A 17126-nucleotide genomic window follows, 5' to 3' on the forward strand; every position below is an offset into this window, starting at 1 on the left:
TTGTCAGTCTAGTCTGTCAAGTAGTTTGTTTACTCAGTTATCCAGTAAGAACGTGGCTATTTTTCAACTGTTGATCACCCAGCACTGATCTCCCATTTAGAGTGTATATACAAAACCTCATTATTATATCATTTAGAACAAGTGTATTTCATTAACCAGCATTTTAGTCAAATACAAAAATGTGATACTTTCTAACTGCAAAGTTTCTATCTACTCTGACCCCTCAAATTTTAAACTGACTTCTTTATTCACAGGAAAATCTGGATCATTTAGGGCTACAAAGATCTTCTCAGCACTGCTGCAAAAACATTATGAAGAGAATGGTTGCAGCAGCTGCAGTGAACGTGCTTGTAATGGATTGACAGAATTTGAGGGTTAAAAGGCTGTGGCTTAACTTGTTGATCCCTCCAGATGTAGGCCAGGCCCATAGCAACGAGAAACCAGTGGTTAAAGTTTCGAGCAGAAAGATAAGACAGAGGAGGCACCGAGTATTACGGTAGAGGTAGGATATAAACAAACAAACAAATCAAATAGAGAAACGGTAATCCAACATAATCCAATCAGTATCCAGTCTGCTTTGGGGGCGAAGACAGCTTCACAGTATTGTGCGGCTATTGGCTAATGTCACACATGGATACTCTGAGAATTAGTTCACCAGACTAAATCCATGTGAAAAGGTCTGAGGTCTCGGCCTCATCTTTGACCGCAAACACGGATGTGAACCTGGCTTATGGCCAGCCGGACGCATGACTGACTGACACAGAGTCAAAGTCTAAGGTGAGACCAAGCCGGCATACAGTGCATGGCCATCTTGCATGGCTGAGTTACAAGCTGCTTATCTCAGAGTGTGTCATAATCTCAGCAGAGAAAAACAACCTGAGACCACATCAGCCAGAACTAAATATTACATCTAGGCACCCTAAACCAAGAGCAGAGCAGTGCAGAATTGCAACCAAAACACAAACAGCAGCAAAAGGGATGTTTGGGGAGTTAACAAGGACACCTGCTGTTTAACACAATCGACCTGACAGCCTTTGCCCTTTGGCATCGCAGCTATCAAACTGTGCTAGGGACACAAACAACACTGTGTGGAGGGTAGCCATACATAGCGCACAAAACAAAACAACCGACAGATGAACCAGTTGTTCTAATGAATCACCACCAAATCATAACACTGGTAAAAGTATAACAAGTTACATAACTGTGAGAGAAGAGAGAATATGGACACAGACAATGGTCGCCACTAAAAGCTGTAATACAATCACTCCAGAGGAACACTTAGCTGTTGATGCAGCTGGTTTCGTCTGACTGCATGGCTGTTTTGACGGCTTTTCTACAGTAATGTTATCGCACAGATATGTTATACTGTGGGAACCTGCTCATCGTAGCAGCAGCCTTAAACCCTGCCCAAGGAAACCAGGACACCTTCTATTCTTAGAGGGAAGAAGGTGGCTGCTGTGGCTATCGTTCAGATAAACAGAGAGCCTCCCCTACTTATCAATACACTGTAACAGGAAAGAATGAAAACAGCAGTTTTAGTCGGACTACAACCAGGCTGCAATGCATTACTTTGGGCTTTCATGAATGTTATTTGTAAGAAGTCACAATGTGCTTCACAACAAAAAGGACACAGAAACAAAGGTGCTTTTTTTAAACAATTACAAATACGACAAATTGAATAAGAATGTGCATGACTGACATTACCGGCTGCAGAGACGCCAACTCAGTTAGCGGTAAATTACATTACCATGGTAAAAATACCAATGACATCTCAGCTTAGGAGGTATTCAAACAACACAGAGAGAGAGAGAGAGAGAGAGAGAGAAAAACTGATAAACCAAAGCGTGCATTTTTTCCCAGATATTATGCAACGGGTTATCTCGAATCAAGGCGGTCCACTTCATCTCCATCCATAATCGGGTCCAAACAATTAAACTTCTTAATCCTTGCCTCAGTGCTGTTGTGAACTTTTGAACTAGTAAAGTTGCATCAATTCATGAATGAAAGAAAGATAAGAAATATAGCCTAAACCTATCTTTCTTCTCTTTTGCTTGATAACTTGTCAGAACTTGAGTGTGCTTTTCTGGAGGGCGGGGCGGTATTTTAAGAGCAGGATAAAGCATGCAGCGCTGTGACACAGTCTGCTGCCGAATCTGATATCTACCGGCTGTTTCAAGGCCTGCTACGCATGCTTTGGTTGGTGTCTAAGGGAGGTAAGTGTTAGGAAATTAATCAAACAGGATGCATGGCACATTCTGCAAATGCACGTGTAATTTCTAACATGGTCCACTGAGCATTTCTAAAGCATTAATATTCACGTGCAAGTGTGGAAAACTGTGATTTGTGAGATTGTAGCTGAGGTTTAGTCTGGCATTGACGTCAAAACAAAGCTTTAGATTTGGTAGTGTAAAGCTCACAATCAGATGAAGAAGTCTGCACCCACAGAAATTCCTGGATGTTGCCACAGTCACCTTTCTCATCTTTTGACGTTAATCCTCTTTGTTAACGTGCCCTGATACGATAAGACCTATAGGAAATGTTCTGAACTCTAGTATTTTAACAGTTGAAACGCTGTTATATGGGCGAAGGAAGCTGTGTTGGTGAGCGTGATAAGTTTGGCTTTGATGTGTTGAACACACGTCAGCTTTCGGTGATTAAGCTGTTATTAACATAACTACAAGTAGCAGCCTGATCTGATGACTACTCAAAATTTGCTGTCAGACAACATGTTGGCATCCAACCAGCTGGAACCTCTCCTGAAAAAATATCAAAGAAAAAGAAAAGAGAGACGGCTCACAAACCCACCAAAACTGCAAACTCATTCAAAATTCTTATTTCGAGCATCTCTGCTTTGGGAATTTACATTAATAATGTGACCTAGACAAAGGGGATGGAGGCAAGCTAGGATTGAAACATGAATCCCACTTGGCCCATAAACCCCCCCCACCCCCCTCCCATGATCCTCCCAAACCAGCATCTTGGTTATGGGACTCCCCCACACCCACACACACACACAGAGGACAGGACCCACATGCTCCCTTTGTTTGAACTGCAGCATGGCTACACTCTTTCCACATCTTTCGGCTGAGGCACACACGTAATTAATTTTGGTGCTCATTGTCATGATAATCTGAGGTTTGCCTCAATTCTCTCAGTCTGGCAAGAGAACAGTCATTTTCTAACTTTGTTAACTACAACTGAATGCCACTCTTGAGCAGGAAATGCAAAGCAAGGCTATTAATTAAAAAACTACACAGGCTGAAAAAAATTAAGTGATTAAAAGACTTCAGTCAGAAACAAAACCAAGCAAGCAAGTATAAATATAGCCTCTGTCATGTGACACACTGTAACAGCCTGGGACAATTATGTCACTGCAAATAACAGGCATTCAACCAGGAAAGACTATTTCCCAAAATTGAAATGTTTATTACAGTGTATAGTGCATTTATAGCCGCATTGAGCTGGGAGTAATTAGACTTAATCTTTTTAGCTTTGAATGAAAATCCTTTAGTTAACAGTATGTGCAATAACACAATCTTTCTCTGTCCTCTGTTCACATATTTAGAGGAGCCTTGTGGTCTTATATATTTCTTAAGGGGATCCATTTTTCAAAGAATAGATTAACTGTTGTACTGTGCACAGGATAAAACTGGTAATATAAAGAATAAAATCATAAAGACAGCTCTGGTGGTTTCCTGCTTATATCACAGCTGTAAAAAAAAAAAAACCTTGACGTGCGGATGATTTCAAGTGATTATGCATTAAAAAGGTTACATGTCATGTTATAAAATCACTACCTCTTTAAACCTCATACAGGAAACTATTGTAGCAGGCATCAGAAGTAGCACAGCCTGTGCCGCGCTCTCGAGGGTACATCTGCAACAAGTTCAGATCGGCCCAAAATATAATTTCATAGGTCACCCAGTTCTAGTTATAGAACCATAAGACTGCAGATCAAGGCTTGTTTCTCTGGAGGGGGCCTGCTAGAGGAGATGAGTCTGTGCTGCAACACCAGTGACTGGGCTGGACTTGAAAAAACTCAACACACCTAATAATTACATTGGTTTCAGTGGAAGAGGAGGCTGATGCGCCAACTTTTTCAAGCATGTTAGGATTTACATTAAACTCAAACAGTGCGCTTTTTTATGCTCTTATTAATAATGTAAAATAACAGCAAAAAAAAGTGCTTAACACTCATATTCAAGTGTTTCCCATCGGTTTTTGTTATAGACCCAGTTCACATCATCGTGTAGCTGTGATGCATTTTTTATTGCTAATTTGTGAAAGAGTGAATGACTTGCCATGAAGGATCCATTACTCACCAAAAGGTCTGAAAGCTGTCAACCTAAAGCCCATTAATTAAAACTCTGCCACCACTGAGTGGTTGAGCTGGAAACAGAGTGCACTGCCCTTTGACCTCCGAACAATCGGGAAGGTCAAGAGTCAGTGGTCTTGAGAGTGGACAACCGTTGGGTAGGCATCTTTAACTCATCCACCAACGTAAATGTTTAGGATCTATTTTTGTGCTTTTACTTAAAACAGGAAGGTTTAAAAATAAAAAAAAAGCACCAAGTTATTTTAATGTAACAAGGCTGTAAGCAGAGTTTATGCAATATACTATGTGTTTAAGTCATATCACATCAAGAGCTATGACTTAGGGTTTCCCTCAGAAAAACAATAGCAAGACGAAATTTGATGCCTTTTCCTTTGAGAAATAGCAGGTCAGTTCTTAAGTGTATTCATATTTTATGACATTATCAGAGGTAGTCCTTATTCCAGGCCCACCTCTTCTTTAAAACACTGCAGGAAACCCTATACTCTGTTTTTTTGTGTTTAGTCGGTCTCCATCAAGCTCATAGGGGGTTAAATGAGCCTAGAGCCTGATAGAGTTTATAATACTCCAAAATACAAACTGTAACAAGCTAAAAGCAATAATCCATAAAATGTGAGGTTGGGTCTTGGGTGTGGCTAACAATGGCTGCCTAAACCCAGCTGTCCCAACAGCGAGGACAAGTGCAAAGCCGGGCCAGACTGGGGGCAGGGTGTGGCATGGCAGGGGTGCCATGGTGACGGAGCAGCCCTCGGCAGAGAAGGGATGCTAAATGAAGCCATTGTCTGGCCCAAGTGAAGCACACCGCGCAAAGAATGGCACATTCAAACAGTCATACAGGCCTATTGTTGTGACGGGCCAACAGAGTGCTGCAGGTCCACAGTTTATCCCACAGGATCCACTACACATCATACAGAGAGAGCCTGATCTGAGAACACGAAGCAGGACCAGCAGGAAACGATGCTTCCCCCAAACAATTCAATATACTCTTTAGGTCACTTCATCGATAAACATTGCTGAATTAGTCTGGAAATGGTTGCTCTAGCTCTGATAAATTTGCTGTTAGCACTGGCACGATTGCGGGTGTCCCATTCTGATATGGGTCTAAAGCAAAGAACATTTTTAGACAGTCGATCACTCTCCTCTTCAACTTCTTTACTGTGTATTAAGTAGAAATAACACAATTAGTTATTATTATCTATGAACTGTTTTGATAATTGATTAATTGTCAATCACTTTTCAAGCAACAACCCCAAACATCTCTGGTTTCATCTTCTCAACTGTAAGGATTTGAAAATTGCAACATTCTGTAAACAATTAACTGAGAGAATAATAAGCAGGTTACTCGGTTACTTGAGGAGTAGGTGTGGTTATAATATCCTCTGTCATAGTACATGTAATATGAATATATATTGAGATATATCGTTTGTCCAAGTTACCATAAAGCACGTCTACACACATCCACCACAGCCCAATACACCCTGACACATTCAAAGGCACAGATACTACGGTATATTTATATATTATGGCAAAATCACTGACAATAGACAAAATCATATTGTCTCACGGTACTTTGTCACTCTGCCTAACCTCTTATGTGGTAAGAATACTTACGATGTGACACAAACAATCTTAGAGCTGATTCAAGTAACTATGGTATGTACACTAACTGGATTTGCTACCTTCTCATACTAATATAACTATTCTTTTACTGACTGTGCCAAATGAGTCATTCATATTTCAGTAAGTATAAATACATATCCACTAAATAACTGAACTAAAGTAATTATTATGTTTCCAAGAGCAGGATCTACTGTGACAACATAATTTATATTCCTGACATGGGTCAGAATGATGAAGAAAGCTGATATAACCACTGACCTCCTAAATCAGGATGTTCATTTTCATTGTTCTCACGAGGAAAACGGCCCTCTCAGAGCTGTGGTTCAACGCCTGCCTCTATACACTAATGCCACCACAACATCCAGACACCATGCTGACATATGGTGGTCTTAAGGGCTCAGCTGTGTTACAGCCACTCCTAAATGACACCCACCTTTGAAAAAATAATTAGTCTATACCTCCCCCTCTATTGTTGATGCTGTCGTTTACTCTTTCACTCTGTAGTGGTTAATGTGAGCCATCCAGGGAAGCTGCCCCCCCCGGCTCCCCTCCTGCTGCATTGCCAGTCCTGTGAAACGTAACACTCAGTTCATTAACCCAGTTCCCCAGGAGAACTCCAGAAGTGTTTGTGTGTGCTGACAGACAGGAGAGCACCATGTACAGTGCACAGCCACCGTCTGACAACTTTAATGTGATTGGTTTACTCTGTGGAGAAGAAGTGAATAAAAGACATTTACCAGTTTTCATGTATCAGTTCATAGGGATGACTAATATATCAATAAAGTCAGATTTTATTCACTTTTCTTTTAGCATTTATGCTCAGCTGCTGTCAGTTTTGAATGGTCACGACTGAGAAAATGTAGGAACAGAAGAGCTTAAATCCCAACAGACACAATTGGCCGATGTGTCCTCCAGTTCTCCGACAGTGCCAACTGAAACTGAGTCACAATGCAGCAGTCAGTTCCACCAAGGACAGTTTTTTTTTTTTTTATCAAATTCCGTCCCCGTCAGCAGCACAGGCCGTGTCCGTGTCTGTGACAACAGGCAGATGACGAGAAACATCAACAAATGACCAGTGCCAACAAAACAAGACGGTAGTTGCTGTAGCCGAAGGGCGTGCTTGGGTAGAGGAAGCAATGATATACAGCTGACTGGCAGAGCTGCTAACAGCAACTAATACGCTGAACTAAGACACAGCAACAAGCTTGTTAAGATACATGCAATTCCTAATGTGTTTGTCAGGCAAGAAGACACAATAAGGACTTAAGCATAAAAAGCAGAATAAACACACTCAGTCACTACCTGAGTATGAGGGTTCACTGTTAAAACCCTGATGTGGAATAAATAAACAATGTAAATGTAAAACCCCTTCAGGCAAATGGGTGATTTGTGATAATGGGGTTAGTACTGGTAACATGCATGCACACACGACAGTCTGTCCTAACAGGAAAACAGTCTTTGTCATTATGAACAGGATCAAATGAGGTTACAGTTTAATCAGACTATATTGGTGTCACCAACTATTTATGCCAATATCTGTCACTCAATAATATTGGCCTATGGATATACAATATATCAGCACAAACCACTTGGGAAATCATGCAGTTACAACAATCACCTGCAACGTGCACTCAGAGAAACAAACCACGCAATTCAAATGTCAGAGCCTTTCCAGGCTGATCTGTAAGCAGCCAACTCCCTGTCTGAGCATTAACACTGTGGACAAAATAACAGCATGGAACATCATGTAAGGCTTCTCCCATGTTTACAGTGAAAACATCTCTGCAGATCCCACCACAGCAGTAAGCCCTCTCACAAGGCAGCGGCCCATTACAAGCACGTACAGGCCCCCTCAATGATTTAGAGCATTTTAATTCTCGGGAATGCAAGCCTTTTCTGATAAGCACATAACTGGGTATAAACCTACCACTAGAATGACCACGCTGTGATAATCTCTGTGTTGTGCTCTCTGATTGACCGGTAACTTCATGGCTTTCACAAGTGAGTTATTCCGCTTCTCAGGAGAGGGATACAAGTGAGTTTTAACTCAGAACAGGTGAAGTATTTTATGTCTGACCGGCTCCAGAAGCCAATCTCTTTCATCAAGGGTAAAGTGGCAGTTAGGGATCTTTAAGAGGGCTGTAGGAGAACTCAATTAATCAATCGGAGATGAGAATGTATCGTAGTACATGAAGAGACAGTCTACCCTGAATATCAATATAATGACAACCATTTTATTTTGGGTTATGTGCAAAGTTGTTGTAATCCATAGCATATTGTAGAGCTCAAACCAAATCTTTAAAAAGGTAAGATAAGAGGTTATCAAGCATTTGTGGACCTGTGTGCCTACTGTGCACAGCCTCACTGGGCAGATATATCGGGCAATATTAGCTTACTGCAGTTATATCGGTATCAGTGTATGTTTTTACAGATAAGTACTAAGAAATGCCCAACATACATTTGAAGTATAAATAAGAAACAATGTATCCATTAGCTCCAGATCACTGACAACTGAATTCAACAGTAAAATGATCAAAAATGTTTGTTTTTAATGTCTTTTATGTAAAAATAAATAAATAAATAAATTCTAAACAATATATCATTGTTGGGGGAAAAAATCAGTCAGGCTATACTACATCTACTGGGTCAAACAGTTACTATATTGTTTACATTATAGGTAGTCAGAGTTACCATTCTGGCCCCAAATCCATTCATTATAAACACTGCCATGTCCACCTTCAGGCATTGTATATATATCTCAGTTTAAAGACCCCCAAAGGATACAAACAATAGACTTTTTCTCACTTTCCTGGGAGCCCTCAGGGGGTCTTCTCAGGGACCCTGGAGGTCCCCAGTATGGACAGTCGTTTGCTCCCATTAGAGGAAGCCGTCGGTCAGCTTTTACCCTCACCAACAGACAAAACTGACAAAACAAAAACAATTTGCAAAAGAGATGCAAATGTCACCCGACTCCTGTCTGCTCACCCCCGTCTAGACCGGGTTAAGAGCCACTGACGCTGTAGGAGGACGCTCGGGAAACTCAACAACAAAACGCTTGAGCAGCCTCCAAAACTCGCCACAGTTAATGATGGCTGTTGTACTATTGAGTGGCCACACCGGTACGGAGGTCACCACCGACAACAACGCAACCAAACGGCCCGGTGCGGCTGCTCACTGCGGGCATTGTCTCAGCCGCTGTGGGAAGAGTTTCATCCTTACCTCGTCACCGTGAACATTGCTCTTGTTAACTGTGTCCACAAAGTTCATCCGACAATGCCAGAAAAGTAAATGAACGAAGAAGAAGCACAGAGTCCAGACGGCACGGAGATGATTCAACAGACTGGTTGGTCCGGGCTGCGTGATGTCATCGGTTTTTACTCGAGCAGTTAATGCGCAGGCGCCACCCAGTGCTTCATGGGTGATGTAGTGTCGGATGTAAAAACGACGCTCTTCAGCAGAAACCTGTTGTAAGTGCATGCTACGTGCATTACAGATGTAAATCCTTCAGTGTGCGTGGTTTATCTTTGTTTCTTTCTTTAATAATATTCACAAAAATGCATTAAGTGGAGACTTTATTTGGCATGTTGTAAACTTCTGAAAGTTAAACTTCATTCTTTAGCTTTTTTTTTCAACATTGTATCTAATAACACATGTTAAACTATTAAAAATGTGTAATTGTCAATCTCATGGCATTTTATTTATTTGTTATATGGTCTATAAACTCAAGATTTTGCATTTCACGAAAAAAGGACAATAAGTTACAGTCTGGGTTTTTAGCAAATATATCAATGTTATGAGTAAGAACACTTTAGCACCAGGTGGTTTACCAAAACTATCTTTAAAAAAAAGACAAAAACATCTAAGACATAATTTACCATAATAAATAAATCATACACGTGTTACTTCTTAGCTTCCCATGGCCTTCAGAACACAGAACTGATGCTGCTTTATGTGGCTTGTGAAATTTCCCTAAATGTTTAGGGGGGAGGATGTGTCAAGATAACAGGACTGAGTAAAAACCTGAGGACACTACACTAAAATGTTTACTTTAACTAACATGTAATGAATTTACGATAAAAAAAAAAGTAGTTTATGTCTAAATTGGAAATAAAGTCACACAATGACAAATAAAAGATTTATGAAGGATTCTAGTTATATTTCATGGTGAAGTCTAGTGTTAGGGAGTGGGGATGGGCTAAAATCCCATTTCAGTGTCCTAGGGTCTTTTTATTAAAGTTTATAGTGTATCTTCAAATTGCAATGAGAACAAAGTACAGGACACTGCTTGATAATACATATTACAGGTCTGTATTCAGCTGCCGTTCACATTAAATAGTCAACAGACAGAAACTTTAAGGGCAACTATTTTGCAAAGTAACCATTTCAGTAATTAAACTATATTTTTCTGCTTTTATTGGTAGTTGTCATCAATAATAATCTGGTGCCCTCTGGTGGCATAAAGGTAAACTGTATAATGGAAGAAGTAGAAGGCTGGGCTGAAGATAAGTCTCACCATCAACTTACACAAACAAAGAAATAAAAGAGTAGGGTTCAGAAATGTTATTACATTATAGGCAAATTAACGTTAATGGTAGTTATTACATTATTGTCTGCTACAGTGCTACAGGTGTTCTTTCCTGATTGCTTTAATTTTAACCCATATACCATCATTTAAATAAAAACCCTCCCAGAAAATGCTGACACTGATATTGTTATTGTTTCAAACATAAAGAATTGTTTTGTTTAAATACATTTTATTTTGTTTATTTTATTTTTTGTCACCTGTCTTATGTCTCAGTATGATTTTGTGATATTTCAGTTTTGTTTTATGTTAGCTCACCAAAGCATCTTCCTGTCAGCTACATTAAAAAAGCAACAAAATATGTAATCTTTAAAATTTTTATTGAGAATAGTAATATAATTGGGAAACTTTGAAGCCAATTAACCTAAGCTGCATATCTTTGGAGTGTGGGAGGAAACCGGAGCATCCCGGAGTAAACCCACGCAGACACGGCGAGAACATGCAAACTCCACACAGACAGGAGCAGCCTTTAAAGTAGCCTCCATGGCTGCTTTAAAGGCTGCTCCGTCTTTGTGTGAGGTGACAGTGCTAACCACTGCACCAGCGTGCCGCCCTCTGCCCTTTGTTGTCCCCCGCCTTTACGTCTTCTTTGCTGTCCTCAGAATTCTCTCCAGTGGGCTTCGATCTTTTTCGGAGATGATGTTCTTCCACAGATCCATAAAGTCTCCGTGAAGGGCCAGTTCCTGGAGGATGGCATGTCCATGGGGCCTGTTAAGAGACAAGATTCTTATTTAGCACTTCAGTGTACAAAGCACAATATGGGAAAAAAAGAAAATTTCTCTTTTTTTTTTTTTACACTGACATCAATCTCTTCATCTTTAATTTTAACCATAATGCAATATTTTTTTGCAAAAGTATGAATCTAAGGATCCCCAGACATTTGGGGCCGTCACAGAAGACACAAACCAGAAGACATCAAATCATACAGTTCTGAACCTTGTGAACTAAATGCACATCTTGATAACTGACCTGACTTCGGCAGCAGCGTCCAGAGACATCTTACTGACCGCAGTAAGGAAGCTCTGAGTGAAGGTCCTCCCTGCTGTGAAGATTGCGGCTGCTCCTAGTCCGTCAGCCAGCAGGTGAAGCTGCTGAGCTGTGCAGGCTCTCACTGCAGCGCTCAGGTGGCTGTGGAAGAACAAAGACAAACAAATCTATTAGCTTTGTTTCATTTCATTTCCTTTGAATGCTGATGTACTACACTTATTCACAGATTCTGATCCTCCACTGTGATGTGACTTACCTCAGCCCATTATTCAGCAGAGTGGTGAGGACACGAGCAGGGCTGCAATTCTGCGCCAGTGCCTCCAGGGCCTTGTTGGCCTGCTGCTGCACAAAGAGGTTTGCATTTGACTGTGCAATCTTCTGCAGCAGAGTGCGGCCAGTCCTCTCTGCCTGAGTATCCATGTCCTTCTGCAGGTAGACATAGAGATACCCCATGGTGTCCATTGCTACGCAGGCCACTGAGGAGCGTAGATTTTTAACCTAGAGAGTAAGAATAAACATCACCAGTCAGTGGTCAACAAATGAAAACAGCATGAAACGAAAATAGAGGAAAATATCTTCAGTACCTCTTCTATCACAGCCAGACACACTTCATGAAGTTTTTCCATCAGTGTGTCTGGATGGTGCTGGGCCAGGGCTTGGACGGTTCGCAGGCCTTCAATCTTCTTCATCCTGTGTTGAGGTGACATAGTTATTGAACTGTACTTTAATTTAGGAACAACACTAATCTGATACACCTTCAGTTTGAACTGCTTCTGCAAATGTTGTCACATCTAAACATAAAATAAAACTACAAGTTCCAGTTTTTGATTTACTTAAATGTTTCATGGTTGCACCAACTAATAGAAGTTACTAGCTCCATACTAAGCTGTGTAAAGTAGCTGTTGGCTGTTGACTAGTCAGAAGAACAAACAATTAACCCCAAAGCCCAAAACATGTAGTCACAGAACTGAAATCAGATTTTAGCTAATATGAGAACTGACTACATAGGATTAAAAACATAGTTGAAGTAAAAGTTGTTGGCACTGCAGATGGAAAATCTTTTTTCTCTATTGCATGGTGTCAGAGTCTTACCAGTCTTCTGAACTCATAAGCTTGAAGCATTGCGAAAGACCCTCCACTGGTTTGGAAAGTGGCTGCAGTTCTTCCAGCGGCTTCTTGTCTGGTGTCTGGAGCTTGGACTTATTTTGTGTCTAAAAGTCCCACGACAAACCCCTCTCTTCTTGGGTGGGGCCAGTTTGGAAGAGCTCGAGCAACAGTTTTCCCTGACAGTTCCCTTTTTGGACTGCCGGGGGCTTGGGGTCCAGGCTGGACAGAGTTTTGACGAACTCCTGTCTTCTTTTGTGGGACCAGTGTTGGACGACGAGCTGGAGCAACAGGTTTCCCTTGCTGGTTCCTTTTTGGTGCTGCTGGGGGTTGGGGTACAGCCTGAAGGGTGTTTTGCCAAAAGTTCTCCAGTCCCTTCTGAATTTCCTCCAGCTGATATTTAGCCGTCTGAAGTCTATATCCACCGGCTACTTCTTTGTCTGTTCAGATTAAGATCAAAATATTCATCAGTCACATTTCTACCCGTTTACTGTGTTCACATCTGCACCTATTAACATATCTGTACTTCAAACTGCTGAGGACTTATGAGAATACATGATAATTTTGTGCTTTGTGATTCCAACAGAGAATGACACATAAAGGTTTCAACAATGCTCAACAATAACAGAAACCTCTGGAGTTCCTGGTTACAACTTCTTTGAAGTTATTAGCTCTGCCATTATGAGTAATCAGTTTGTCTATAGAAGAACTAACCTGCTCCATTGAGTAACATCCACATAACAGGGAGACGGGATACTCTTCTCCTGAGTTTTGGAGCTGCTGGAGGATGAGAGGGAGCAACAGGTGTCTGAGGAGGTGACACCTCAACAGGACTTTGAATCAGCGAGATTTCCCTCAGCTCACTGGGAGTCAGAGTATCCAGTGTGCTGATGGAAGCTGATGTGCTGTCATTGCCAAGATACACGTCTTCTTCCTCCTCATCCTTTGTTTGGGGATTCCTGCTGTTGCTCACCACCTCAGCTTTTAAAGGCGGTAAACGTGAAGGTCTGATCTTCCGTCCTGGGACAGATGATTCAGGCCTTCGTCTGGGACCAGCTGGGGGCTGAGGTGAAGAGAGGGGGACCTGCTGGTTAGAGAGTCCAAGTCTCTCCAGCACAGCATCGGTGCGCCTTGTGACTGCAGCACACAACCTCTCTGAATGACTGATGAGAGCCTCCCTCTCAACCCTCAGTATATCCAGGATCCTGGACTGATTGCTGTAGTCACTGGGACTCTCTTGTCTCCAGTGCTTTTCAGTACTCTGTGATAAAAAAAGAAATAATTTCAACATTGAAGTCAGTTGAGTTCAAATAACAATACAGTATTTCACAATTGGTTTGATTGTTTATTAACAGTTTCAGTATGCTAAACTTAAATTGAGTACACAAAGGGTAACACTAAGTTGTAGCCTCAGTTTTCACACTAGGCTTTATGGGATTTTTTTGTCTAACATTGTTGTGAAAGCTGAGTCAGAGAAAATACTGTTTTATTTGGGCCAGTAATTTTAAAACCCATAAACCAGTTAAGAAATCAGATGGTCTATATGCATCTCTGAAAAATATTCAGACCTGAACACCAGAATGCTTAGAGAATAAAACAGTTGGTTGTACTTACATTATTATCATCTAATCTCCTCCCAAATCGATTGAAGATGTTTGAAGCCATGAGTTTCACTAAAGTTTCACTAAGTTTCACCAACGAGTAACAAAGACTACTTTCACTAAACCAGATCAGTGTGTCTTTATAAGCTGTTGGTTCTAAACCTTGCACATGAACAAGTTCTATTTGATGTCACGATGAGACTGGATCAAAGACATTAGAACTCTGGAAGATTCTAGGTTCCAATTTATGCACAGAAGGAAAACAGCATATAAGGAACTGAAATTCAAATAAAAACAAATATTTGTGCTGCTGTATGGAGCTGACAACCTGGTTTTATTTAAGAAAGTGGTTCAGATTCAAAGACAAGAATAATACTGATCCAAACCCAGTTTCACCTGCTCACCTCACACTCTGCTTCCGGTGTTTTTATATATTTAATAACCACACATTCAATAAGGTGAATCTTTACATCCATGCACATCCTGCACAACCTATTTCTAAGCTTGCTAGAATAGTGGCAACCTTAACAATCTCTATATTACTGTGGTTCCCCTCTCTTATAATGGCCCTGATCACTGCTGCCCATAGTGTGAATCATGCAAGCATTTAGTGTGCTGTATGATAACACTGTAATAAAACAACCTTTAACTTGAACTGCTTATATAATAAGTAATAATATTGCTCTAAAAGTTCAATGTTTTATGTGTTGGATACATGCAGTATCAGTCTTTTTGCAGATGATACAACTATATATTTTGCAGTAGCTAATATAACTGACTTAACGAATGCTCTGCAATCTGAACTGCAATCATTATTTGATTGGATATTTGACAACAGACTTGTTTTGAATGTAGCAAAAACCAAAAGTATTATATTCAGGGCAATACATGCAACTAAGAATAATAATCAACTGTGCCTATCACTCAAAGGCTTAGATATTGAACAGGTTTGAGAAGCAAATTTGTTTGGTGTAACACTCAATGGGTAGCTATCATGGGAGAAACATATTGAAAATATTGTTAAGAAAATGGTTACTGGGATATCATGCATTAGAACATGTTGCTCTTTTGTCACCCCTTCCTTCGGAGCACCAGTGTCACAGGCATCAGTTCTAGCTCACCTTGATGACTGCTCATCAGTCTGGTCTGGTGCAGACAAAAAACACAGGCCAAAGTCATTGTGCAGCACCTATGGGACAGAGTGAGAAAGTAGGATGACTGTGCCTGTCAGACAACACCCTCAAGGTGTGGCTAACTTGGGAAGATGAGCTTCAACACCTTCCAGAGATTGTCCTGCAATGATGCTATACAAGCCGACCTCTGGACCACCCCTGCTCTGTCAGAAGCCTCCATATCTTCTGTGATAAGAAGGCCTACAGCACAGTTGCTTGCCTGCGCACCGACGGCCCAGATGGCAAGGTGGAAGTAGCCTTCCTGACAGCACAGTCGAGAATGGACCTGAAGTGTCAGCAGTCGATGCTATGGCTGGAGTTATGTGCTACACTGACTGGTGCCCAGTTGGCAGTGCTGTTGCAGTGTGAACTCACCTGGTGCTTCAGGAGGTGGTGCTCTGGACAGACTCCACCACGGTGCTCACATGGCTCCAGCCAGACTCTTGTAGATTCAAAGTGTTCATGGGCACAAGAGTTGCCGAGATCCAAGAACTGAGTGAAGCCAAGGCCTGGAGGTACAGTCTGCAGATGACATCACCCATGGGAAGACCATAAGGGAGCTGGCAGGGAAGGACCGGTTGCCCAGAATTTTTGTGCTCATTGCATAGCTCATCCAAGCTAGAGGCTGAGCTTAAGGATGGCACTCAGCTCCAGAAAGCCACATTCTCAGCTCCATAACCACTGCCCCTCTCACTCACTTACTTGACCTCCACCATCCAGGCTCCGAGCAGCTCTTTGTTGAAACTCGTTGGAGGAACTGCATCCTTCGTGGACAAGAGCATGGTTTGTTTTGGGCCGTTCATGGTAAGAGTTGGACGTCGTGATGAGAAGCATTGGGGCATACTATTTAAGTGCCTCACTACTTGGGCTGTACACATAGATGTTCTGAGTAATCCAAACCAGGGTTAATTCTTGATGGCCCTCCATCGATTCAAATAACGCTGGGGAAAACCAGAGGAGATTCTATCGGATCAGGGCACAAATACAATACATACAAGGCCGAACCTGCTCTTGATGGCCCATTGCTGCTTCAGGTGGTGTATCATGACTCTGAGCTGAGTAGCCATCGACGCTATTGGCCACATCACCAAGGTCAGACGGGAGGGTCAGGACAGTGGAGATCCAGGTGAATGACCAGAAGTACACCCAGCCAGTTGCTCATCTCATCCTGCTTCCTTCTTTACCAGAGACGGCACCAGACATCTGCACTCCTTCTCAGGGACAGCAAATTTGACCCTGCAAATCTGGGGGCAGCTGTGATGAAGGATATTTTCATTGGTATGATAGCTTGTCAGTCAACTTAGTGAGTAGCTGCTACCTTGGTGGCAGCAAATGGGGATCCAAGTATAAGAATAAAGAATAAGGCCACCTTTACTGATAACACCAGAAGTGATGTAATTTTTTTGGTAGGAAGCTGGGCTGATGTGTCTTGTCTTACTGGGTCACTTTTAGAGAGTGCTGCAGGAATTACATATTTTTGTAGGCCAGCCTGTAAGTTAGCATCACCATGGTTCTTTTAACACGAAGCCAATGGGATTTTTCCACTTAATTTTGGATTGTTGCAGAAAAGAAAATTTTATTCAGCAACATAATCTTCACAAATGAACACAATTTTTATGATTTTTTAAGAGTAAATAGAATCTGTGGAAATAGAAAAGGTACTGTTACACTATAAATGAACAAGCATTACTTCACCGCAAAGCTAAGCTTCTGTGTGCAGTGTGATG

The 17126-nt window shown here is 41.4% G+C and overlaps 2 protein-coding genes across 2 annotated transcripts in view; both read right to left on the minus strand.

Annotated features, from left to right (window-relative positions):
• LOC127368128 (disheveled-associated activator of morphogenesis 1-like) overlaps positions 1–9316 on the minus strand; it is a 44102-nt gene extending 34786 nt beyond the window's left edge. The window contains 1 exon segment of the mRNA XM_051408614.1: positions 9173–9316. The gene's annotated coding sequence lies outside the window, so the exon portion shown is untranslated.
• Positions 9317–10895: 1579 nt separating this feature from the next.
• LOC127367936 (uncharacterized) lies at positions 10896–16233 on the minus strand. Its single transcript, XM_051408192.1, has 9 exons — positions 16102–16233; positions 15775–15921; positions 13341–13887; positions 12870–13066; positions 12615–12733; positions 12107–12212; positions 11779–12020; positions 11505–11663; positions 10896–11243 (listed from the first exon to the last, which is right to left on the minus strand). The coding sequence occupies exons 1-9, from the start codon at positions 16231–16233 to the stop codon at positions 11114–11116; spliced, it is 1779 nt and encodes a 592-aa protein (XP_051264152.1). The 3' UTR covers positions 10896–11113.
• Positions 16234–17126: the final 893 nt, after the last annotated feature.

This window comes from Dicentrarchus labrax, unplaced genomic scaffold (genome assembly GCF_905237075.1).
Source record: "Dicentrarchus labrax unplaced genomic scaffold, dlabrax2021, whole genome shotgun sequence".
In the NCBI taxonomy this organism is placed as follows: domain Eukaryota; kingdom Metazoa; phylum Chordata; class Actinopteri; family Moronidae; genus Dicentrarchus; species Dicentrarchus labrax.